The sequence below is a fragment of the Aulostomus chinensis genome, chromosome 2 (genome assembly GCF_037954235.1).
Source record: "Aulostomus chinensis isolate RoL2024-O1b breed Wild chromosome 2, RoL_Achi_v1.0, whole genome shotgun sequence".
Lineage (NCBI taxonomy): Eukaryota > Metazoa > Chordata > Actinopteri > Syngnathiformes > Aulostomidae > Aulostomus > Aulostomus chinensis.
Window position 1 is genome coordinate 603,848 of NC_141321.1, and position 11,250 is coordinate 615,097.

The window sequence follows — 11,250 nt, forward strand, 5'->3', positions numbered from 1 at the left end:
GAAAAATGTTAATGTTGTAAAAGAATGGGAGACTGTTGGTGGCACACACTTTGCTTGCACGTCCACAAGTTGTCAGGGGACAAAGAAGTCCGCGGTGCATTGTGGGCCATAGGTTGCTCCGTAGGATGCACCTGAACCAACCTACAATGTGGGCGTGTTTAGGCTGGAATTTAGATTGCAAAGTAGGTCGCTACTCACACCAGTTGTGGTTCCGGACAGCCTGCGACCTACAATCTGGCCTTACTTGGCAATTCAGATGCAGCAAAAGTTACGCTCAAACACTGACGAACTTTTCCACTCCCATAACCCTTTGTGACAACACCGCAGCGGCCGGCTCTGCATAAATTGAACAAATTATGCTAAATAAAATCATACTTTAATAGTTGTATAAAACATCACGTATTAGATATTAGATATTGAAACTCAATGGACGAAGTCACACGATCAAATGCACAAAGTGACATAGCACGGACAAAGTCAAGTGATCACACGCACAAAGCGGCGTCATCACGCCCCCAAAGTCACGTGACCACGCTCGCCCATGGTGACGTTATCAGAACACGCCGCGTCACGTGACCGCACACGCACGGGGACGCACATGCGCACAAGGATGCACACTCTTCACACGCATGCGCAAAGGTGCCTGTACTGTTTATTACTACTTGCAGCCTGCAGCTGCACGTGATTCAGCCTTGGCTTCAACCCTTCCCTCTGCAGCCGACTCAAAACCACCTCCAGTCGCTGCAGGTGCTGGGAGACTGAAGACGCGAACACAATAATGTCATCGAAATACAAAAGTAAGGACTGACTCTGTTGATCCCCAAACATCCTTTAGCATAAGCCTTTGAAAGGTGCTTGGAGCATTGCACAAGCCGAACGGCATACGGTTCCACTCGAACAGGCCGAAGGGTGTACTAAAGGCCATTTTGGGCTTGTCCTGCTGTGCAACAGGGACCTGGTTATACCCACTCGTCAAGTCGGGGTGGTGAACCAGCAAGCTCCAGTAAGGGTGTCAAGTCTTTCCTCAATCGGGGGTAGAGGGAACATGTTCTTTCATGTCTTGCTATTAAGCAGGCGGTAGTCAACACACATCTGGAGGCTACCATCCTTTTTACGAACCAAAACAATGGGGGAAGCAAAGGGGCTATTGCTTTCCCGAATCACCTTGGCGTCAAGCAACTGATCAATGTGCACCTTCACCTCCTCGTACTCAGAGGGAGGAATCCGTCGGTACCACTGTCTTATCGGGGTGTCATCAAGCATGGGGATCTCATGAGAAATAAGGTTGGTACAACCCAAGTCACCCTCATGCGTGGAGAACACTGAGCGATACCTCTGCAGCAGAGCATGCACCTTCAGGCAGATCCAGGCTCAATGGGGACGGCCTTCTGCTTTGACCGGTTAGGGGGAAAGAGAGCAAGAGAGCGGGGCAGAGACAAAGACAGATCATGGAGGAAGACATTTTGGCTTATGCCAATTAAGTGGAGGTGCAGCAGCAACCTGCCACACATGTCTGGATGTGAAGAGAGCAAATAGAGACATTACAACCTTACAGTTGATATATTCTGTTTGAATGGCAAGAGCAGAGGACTGCAGACTTTCCTTTGCAGGCAAGTCTGGACGAAAAGAACTTTGAGAGTGCTTGACCAGGCTAAGCAGGTTTACTATTATTCCAAAGTTCCTTCTAATAGGTTCAGCCCTGCCAGTGCTTTGTCGATTAAAGTAGCATGGAGAAGGAACAAAAAGCACTGACTGACTGCCATTCTACTCCTTCAGGGCTCAGAGCCAACTGTGCAGGGCAGGTTCTAGTGATGCGCATTTTAGTTCCTTGTCATCGCAGACAGCCAGTGTATAGAGCAGTGGTCCCCAAACAAGGCCTGCAGGCCGGATATGGCCAGCTTCGACATTTGGCCCGGCCCCCTGAACAATACCAGGGACACATTTAGATTTTTTTTTTTATATATGTGTATTTGTCTTTGATAATAAAGTTTGGCTTTTGCAATAAAATGTTCCTTCGCTATGAATTATTTTCATTATTAACTATTAGTTAGTAACTATTTCATACACGCATAGAACGTGATTTCACCTTCTTATCAGTTTGAGTTGGGCGAGTTACAGAACTGTTACGTTCTGAAAGACGCATTCAAGCCCAACAGTCTTATTGATTTCTATGCCGACCTCCCAAACGATATGTACCCTGACATTAAAAAACATGCAATGAAAATGTCCACACTTTTTGGCAGCACGTATATCTGTGCGCAAACCTTCTCATGCATGAAACTGCTGAAAACTCTGATGAGATCAAGACTGACAAATAAACATCTGCATCAGTGTTTGAGACTGGCTGTGACTAGCATGGAACCTGACATTCAACTTCTCACCAGCCAGATGCAGGCCCACAATTCACACTGATGAACATACAAAGGTAAGCTCATGTTTCTGACTTGAATGAGTATATAAAATACAAGTACAAATATAATCATAATCAAATCTAATGGAATGAAATCCATCTCCACAACCATATTGGTAGTGGTGCCAGTTGTGTTGCGTATAGGTGCTGTTTCACTTAGTTGGGTTTCTCAGCCTGCTTGCTTTGTGGTTTTTTACAGGGAAGTTGATGAGAGAGACAGAGAGCTTCAAACAGCTGTGTCTACAAGCTTACTGGAACCTACAAAAGGATTATAAGGAAGGAACACAAGAATTTTGAGAGACTGCTTATACAAGTCATTTAAGTAAGAGACTCTGCTCTGACAACTAAGCTGAAGTTTTTCCTGTCAAGATTGTGCACAGCACAACAGAAAGTTAGTGTTCAAAAGACTTTTTTTCTGTGAAGAAACCAAAAAGGGTTATTTGATTATTATTGATTTCATAAATAGTGTTATTTATTTCAGAAATAGCCTTATTTATTTCCTGACCTGGGCTGCACGGTGGTGCAGTGGTTAGCACTGTGGCCTCACAGCAAGAAGGTTCCGGGTTCGAGTCTCGGCTCGGGCACGGGATGTTTCTGTGTGGAGTTTGCATGTTCTCCCCATGCCTGCGTGGGTTCTCTCCGGGTACTCCAGCTTCCTCCCACCATCCAAAGACATGCAATTGGGGAGTAGGCTGATTGGATACTCTAAATTGACCGTAGGTATGAATGTGAGTGTGAATGGTTGTTCGTCTCTCTATGTTGGCCCTGCGATGGACTGGCAACCTGTCAGGTGAACCCCGCCTCTTGCCCGTTGACGCTGGGATAGGCTCCAGCCCCCCCCCCCCCCCCCGCGACCCTTACTAGTAAGGAATAAGCGGAAGATGACGATGGATGGATGGATTTCCTGACCTTTTTCTGTGAAAAGTCCAGAGAGGGTTATTTGGTTATTATTTATTTCATTAATCGTGTTATTATTTATTTCCTTCCTTTTTTTTCTGTGAAGAACCCAGAAAGGGTTATTTGCTCATGTGTGCCTTTCTGGAAAACAAAAAATGTTTACGTTTAGGCACCCCTGTGATCGTCACACTTTTTCTGTTACAAACTGTTACCCATCAGAGAGGGGCAAGTTATGTGGCCCTCACAGGAAAAAAGTTTGGGGACCCCTGCTATAAAGGGTCAGTGTGTTACACAGTTAGCGTATCTTAATGATTTAGCTGTGTTTCTACATTACAGCATACACTTGTGTGTTCTTTTCCACCACGTTTCCACACTGGCCTAACCATCAACCATGAAAGACAAGCCATTTAAAAAAACATTTAACTTCAGATTTTCTAATATTTTGCTAATTTACTGATCATTTCATTGTAAATTGCGCAATAAAAGGATTTCTGGACATTTCAATCATGTATTATCCCCCCCGCTCTTAAAAGAATTCAAGTGAATTTGATGAAAACATGTGATCACCAAATTGGCAGACATTAAAAATTAAATTAATAAATAACAAATGGCAAAATTTAATATACCAGACAGTAAGCAAAAAATAAAACTTTAGAACTAAGACTGATATGTATTCATCTATATTTCTTGAGGGTCAGATCAGTAGGTCTTGTGATGCAGCCACAACAGATGTCAGAGAAGTTTGTCTCCAACACTGACAAAAGTTGTAGTTGAGTTCAAAATGAAAATCAGGTGGAAGGTAAACTCCACCATTAGTCTGTCATTAGATTGCAATACCAAAAAAGTTTAAAATTTCATGCCGTGAGGACATTATGAAGTTGGTTAGCAGATGTGAGGCTTTGCTGCTACAGGGTTTGGACAAATGTAGATCTTAGTTTGTTACCAGCAGAGGTAACAACCAACAATATCAGCATCAGCTATCAGTCCTCTGCATCAGGTTGATATTGCTTTTTGAGCTTGTCCTGACTCAAACTCCCAACCTACATCCATCCAAATATAATAAAAATGAATGTTTCTATTTTCCCCTTGGAGTTATTGTCTATTAGTCGACTAAACTTAAGTCAAATGAAGAAAATAAAAGAAATCTATGTAGAAATTCTGTTATGATGTCTTGTCAAAATTAAGTCCAAACTTTCATAGCTGCAGCAGGACAGTGACAGGAAATGTTCACAATTAGTAGTCAGATGGCTGGTTCCTTCACTGATCACATAATGAATCCAAAGATCTCTGAGAGAGATAAGGATGACCTTAAGTAAAGTCAAGTCAAGTCAGTTTTATTTCTATAGCGCCAAATCACAACAAAAGTTATCTCATGACACTTTACAGGTAGAGCAGGTCTAGTACCACACTCTTTCAATGAATTTCCACCCAACAATTCTCCATGAGCAAGCACATCCTGCAACAGTGGTGAAGAAAACCTTCCTTTTAACAGGCAGGAACGTTGAGCAGATCCAGGCTCAATGGGGACGGCCTTCTGCTTTGACCGGTTGGAGGGTAAGAGAGCAGGAGAGCAGGGCAGAGACAAAGACAGATAATGGAGGAAGACACATATGCAGAAGGAAAGAGTGGGACAGAGATAAAGAGAGAGAGAAAGGGAAGAGACCGATGGACAGATGGGGACGTGAGCAGGTGGAGCTACAGATGGCAGCTTGAGCCTCTTCAGATCGGCAGCCTCCTCCAGCAGCACCCGGGATCTGGGATGAGGGGAGCCCGAAGGCTCCAGATAAGAAGACGAGTTAGTAATACGTATAAGTATGATTTATGTATGACACATATAGGAGGACAGGGAGGGAAGACAGGAGAAGAGAGAAGCCCAGTGCATCATGGGAGATCCCCCAGCAGTCTCAGCGTATAGCAGCATATCTAAGGGCCAGCCTAAGCACCCCTAACTATAAGCCTGATCAAAAAAGAAGGTCTTTAGTCTGTTCTTAAAGGTCAAGATGGTGTCTGCATCCCGGACCGAAACTGGGAGACGGTTCCACAGGAGGGGAGCCTGATAACTGAAGGCTCTGGCTCCCATTCTACTTTTAGAAACTCTAGGAACCACCAGTAACCCTGCATCCTAGGAGCGAAGGGTTCTAGCTGGATAATAGGGGACTAGGAGCTCTGTCATGTATGAAGGAGCCTGACTGTTGAGACTTTGATGGTAGAAGGAGAATTTTGAATTCTATTCTAAATTTTGACAGGGAGCCATGCAGAGAAGCCAGTATAGGAGAGACATGATCTCTTCTACTAGTTCTCGTCAACACGCGGGCAGCAGCATTTTGGACCAGCTGGAGAGTCTTTAGGGACCTACTGGTGCAGCCTGATAGGAAGGAATTGCAATAATCCAGCCTGGAAGTGACAAAGGCATGGACTAGTTTTTCTGCATCTTTTTGAGACAGGATGTGTCTGATCTTAGCAATTTTTCATAAATGAAAGAAAGCAGTCCTAGAAATTTGCTGAATGTGGGCATTAAAGGACAGATCCTGAACGAAAAGAACTCCTAGGTTCCTTACGGTCGTGCTGGGGGCCAAGGTAATTCCTTCCAGGGTACCTGTCTCATTAGATAGGGTGTCCCTAAGATGTTTTGGGCCCAGGACAATGACTTCAGTTTTGTCAGAGTTTAATAAAAGGAAATTATGGGTCATCCAAGTTTTTATCTCCTTTAGACAGGTCTCCAGTTTAGTCAACTGATTTATTTCATGAGGATGCATTGATAAGTACAGCTGTGTTTCATCAGCATAGCAGTGAAAATTAATTGAATGTTTCCTAATTATGTTTCACGCCAACTCTGGAGGTGCCGTAGAAGTTGTCAGAAAGCCGATTCTTGCGTTAACTGCACTTTGGTCCGTTGGCGATACCCTGTGGCGGTGTTTGGTAACTGACATTATTTGGTAACTGCTTATACATCAGGCACAAAAAAGCCTTCCAGCGGGAGATGGCGGACCGTTCCGGGGTGAGTCAGTCGACCCTCAGCCGGGCCATGCCCTGGATGGTGGACCTGATCATCCGCCTCTCCCGCAGGTACATTAAATTCCCTTCCGCTGCGGTTGAACAGGCCAATATTCAAGCGCAATTTGCAGCAATAGCTGGATTCTCTAATGTCTAGTTCTCTAATGACTGCACTCATGTTGCCATGTTTATTTAAATGGCTGATTCTGTGTATTTGTTGTGTTTATGTCTGTGGCAAAGCAGGTGGAAATGTTGCCTAAGAAATGGAGTTGCCACTTACCCTCTAGGCACTCGGAGTCAGCGTGGGTGGTGGCGACAATCCCCCCACAGAGGTGCTGCCCATGACTGCTGCCACCTGCTGCTCAAATTCCTTCAGGTGTCCCTTTCCCTGACCCCTACCTGTTTGGCCCGCAGTTCTCCAGAGGGCAGCTGTACGCTGCTTGACCGCCACCTTGAGGTCCTGTACGTGCCCTTTTCCATACTGTTATCTAAATTTAGATTGAAGCCAATTGATTATTGTAGTTATTGCATTTAGGGATTGCCAACGGACCAAAGTGCAGTAAGAATCAGCTTTCCGCCCACTTCTACTGCAACTCCAGAGTTGGCGTCAAACAACGACTCGACGAACTTTTCGCGTTGATACAACTGAACGTTAGTGTCGATCCTTGCGTCCGCAAGTCTTTCTTGCATAAACCTCGTTGATACATGAGGCCCCTGGTCTTTTGTATTGTGGTGACATCTTTGAATGGTTTGTGAGGGTTTGCTGAGCTTTAGCATTTGTGAGATACAAGGGTTAGAATGTTTGCAGACTTGTTGCGGCAGTTTTCTACATGAGCAATGTTACACACGCACCTACATCACGAACCCGGCCATAGCTGTCTCTCTATGGGGTGGTAGGCAGCAGAGCAAGGCCCAGCACATTCTTCTGCTACCCGTAGTTCACACAGTTACCAGCTAATGCTCCCAGCAACGTTTGAATTTTGAACCTTGTTTTCTGGTCCCTGGATTGAGTCTAGTTTTCCCTCTGACTTCTCTCAGGTTCCAGTCTCTGGGACCTCTGGAGTAACCTTCCTGTTTTCTTAAAGAGTGTGATGCAGTAGTTTGTAGTGCAGGATTTATTGATTTCAGGTTCAGATTTTGCGATATTTTCACTCCAATCCTGACCTTTGCAATCAATCAGCCTCAAAATATATATTAATATTACATCAATGGTACAAAATGTCAGTACAATAATAGCACATCCAGGTGGGCAAATTACAGGACAATTTATGTCAGGATTGGCATAAACAGGATTAGAAACAGGATTAGAAGGATCAAGATTAGGAACAAGATTAGCAGGAGCATGATTATCAGGATTTAGGTTCACTGGAGCAGGATTAAGAGCAAGATTAGAAGAAATCGGGATTTGGAGCAGGATTAGGAGGAGGATAAGAAGGAGCAGAATTAGGAGGAGGATAAGAAGGAGCAGGATTAATAGGAGCAGGATTACACAAAAACATGCACAACTGGTCCAACCTGCTCCCAGCGTCAGCAACTGGTCCATTTGCAAATAACTGCCTCAGCTAGTACTCATGAGCACAGTTTACTCACCATTACAGCACCAAATATACAAATGAGGCAGATGACATCAGCAACAATGTACACCATGGCCAGCACACTAACTATAGAGGGACCAATATCCATCTTTCAGTCACACTCCTCCAATGCAGATGGGCTTTATTGAGGCTCTCTGAATGTAGTGTGAAGCATATTGTCAGATCAGGGAGAAGCTTACAGCATATAACAAGCATTTATACCAAAAATAACACAATTTCAACAACAACCAGGTAAAAAAGCACCTGGAAAAAAAAGGAGAGCAGAGGAAATGTGGTAGAGGAAAGTGATGCAGGACTTGCCACTGCCAGTGTCACCTCAGACACAGGAGAGCCTCGGGCCTCCTTCTCGGAACTTGGAAGTATTCTTTCAGCTCAGGATTTTTCTTCAACAGCTAAACCTCCCACTGCTGCTGTTGAATTCTGGCTTTTGAGCTTTACTTTGGTGAGTCTTTCCTGACATTATTACAAACACGGTAACATTTGTACAACTGTAAGTTAGGAGCTGGATGCCTGTTATTCTGGGAATTCCTTTTCCTCTGGTGCTCTTTCATTAATACTATAAGCACATCTTAAACCAAATGAAGACCATAAACCTAATTTGAAAAGAGGCTTTCTTTTATGGCTCGTGTCTTCAGAGTAATGACACGACAGTTGAGTCTTACCTCTGGTTCATAACTCCTTTATTGTTCATTTCAAAGACATATGAGGCAGACGACTCATCTGATAAATGTTCTCTAACCACACAGAATGTATTGCACAAAAGCACAATGTGTGAGGAGCTGTAACACTCAGTAACTTTACAGTATGTATGAAGTTCCTGTCAAGTCATATAAATGCAGGGATCCAAGCAGGCTAAACTACAGCCTCCGTATGCTCATGAATTTGATGTAAGAGAAATTGATCCCATCAGCACTTGACAACAAGCCACTCTATTTATATCAGCTTTGTTTGCATGTTTGACGAAGTGAAAAAGTAAGGTCAAACTGGTTATGTCTGGGGCTTGACATGTTCTGGTCTGAAGTACACATAGGGGGACCAAGGATCCATGTCAGAGTCCATCCACCTCCTGGGAATGTGGTCCTCCATCTGCTCCTCAACCACCTCCGCTTCACGGAGCCCCTCCATATCATCTTCTGAGCCTGACTTCCCAGTGCTGTTTCCCCGCTGCAGCGTCATGTTTTGGGTCTCAGCATGCAGGAGACTCAAGTGACATGTGATGCAGACTCTCAACCACTTTGTTGACTGAATGTGCCTGATCACTGCTCGCTTATTGGAGCATGCACCGCAGACCAGAAAGCCGCATTTCCTGCAGTGGTGTCGACGCTGGGTCACAGAGAACTTGTTGGAGCAGCGCATGCAGGTGGCAGAGGCCTTGTCTGGGATCCAGGTCACAGCAAAGGTGGACCTGGGTCTTAGTCTGTGCCCATGGCACTGCAGCAGTCTGGACCGGCAATACTGGATGTGTTGGATCCAGGTCTGCTAATCCTCGTATGAGGCTGCTGCCACGTAGAAAGACTTGTGTGGTGTGCGGATCAGCCACTGGTTCCTCATGTTTATGCCATCCTCCAAGTCCTCCAGCAGGATATCCTCTGAAATGATGGACAGACAGCTGTTTATGACACATCTAGAATGGTGGGCCATGAATCAAGACTTCATTCATCATGATAAATTCACACAATTTCTTCAACTCACCAGTCAAATAAACTGAAGAGCATACATAAGTGCAGGTGACATGACATGACATGACACACACACGAGACATTTGACATGTGGCAAGTAGAAAAAAATTCAGGTGTAAAATGGCAGATGTGCATATCAGCAATGAAAGATTAAGTACTGTTGACCAACATTGACCAGGTGCTCTGAACTCCAGCTCTGCTATCAAAAAGGATGCACATGATCTGTGTGTGTGTGTGTGTGTGTGTGTGTGTGTGTGTGTGTGTGTGTGTGTGTGTGTGTGTGTGTGTGTGTGTGTGTGTGTGTGTGTGTTTTCTTCCTCCTCTCCCAAAGGGATGATCTGCTGCTTCTTGTACCAGCGGCCGTGCAGGATGATGCTGCCATACACCAGCATGTCATTGAAGAGGAAGAAGACCTTGGGTTGTGGCCTTCGACAACTCTGCTTCACCAGCTGTCCCTCTCCAACCAGAATTCGGCCCTCCTGGGACAAAGACTTGACTGATGGCCCAAAGGAGCGCTCTACCACTTGAATGCGCTCATGGTTCTCTAAGGTCAGCTCGTCCAACATGATGTTATCAGATTTTCTTTGCTAAATGCTGTCAGAAGCTCAAGCATTTTTAAGTTTTGGTCTGGGTGACGTAGTGGGGCTTTCCACAGCAAGCTCTGCCTTTCCTAAGAATGCAAGTTGGGGTTGGGGCAGAATTTCCAAAGTTACCTAAGAGATTTAAAATTTTAGCCTCTGTGCAATTATAACATTTAAGGAAGTGAAGGGCACACAGCAGGCTCTTTGGCTAATGATTTGTCACATTCCATATAAGTGAGTCACTTTCTTTGTTGTGACTAGTTGAGCAGACCTGACCAGACGTCACTAAAATCCAGCTCAGCCAGTATGTGGACTAGAAATGCCAAGTGTGGCTTTGATAATTGTGCTCCTTATTAAGACATGTGATCACACATTGTTGTTGCTGTGGCAGGCTTTTAACCAAAAACAGACCACAGTCACACACAGGATGGTTGTAATCCAGGTAAGATGCAGCTGCATCACCTGGAAATGTTGCATCTCACCTGTTAGAGTGACCACACCTTTCAGAGTATGTATTCTCATGTGAATCCTCTCATCAGAAAATCTAATCCAGAGTGATACCTCAGTCCTTTGTCTTTGGACATGCGACCAGGTCAACAACAATGCTGAACTATACAAACATGCACTAACAATTTACATGAAAGCCCTTTCCAACAGTTCCAGACTCCAGAAGCCTTTATTTGATAACAAAAAAAAACAAATCAGGCAAATCATCAGGGTTTTTCCCTAGGTGGAACTGACTGGTTCAGGACTTTCCTTCAAACTCTGCTGGTGTCTTTGTCACCCTTGCTGATATCGTCACTAGAAGCTGCTCTTCTCTGCAATGGCTTGTGCAAAGTCTTAATGTGAGCTGATGTAGAGCAGACATCACCAAGTGGTGGGCTGTGGTCCGACCCGTCAAAATTGTAATATTAATAAAAAATAAAGATAAATTATTTGTGCATGTGCAGCTAATCAAGTTAATATGACAGAAACATCATCAATAGCCAAGCCAATCAAAATCAACTGTTTACCTTTCAACACCAGGGAATGGCGAGAGAGAGGAGACAAGAGAAACTGACCTGTTCAAAAATGAAAGTAGATGGTGAAAAACA

The 11,250-nt window shown here is 44.5% G+C and overlaps 1 protein-coding gene across 1 annotated transcript; it reads right to left on the bottom strand.

The window, feature by feature from the left end:
• Nucleotides 1-8,767: 8,767 nt before the first annotated feature.
• On the bottom strand, nt 8,768-10,147 carry plekhf1 (pleckstrin homology and FYVE domain containing 1). Its single transcript, XM_086192637.1, is given in 2 exon segments — nt 8,768-9,487; nt 9,903-10,147. Coding segments are annotated over 2 exon segments (843 nt in total). The 5' UTR covers nt 10,142-10,147; the 3' UTR covers nt 8,768-8,883.
• Between the last annotated feature and the right edge of the window lie 1,103 nt (nt 10,148-11,250).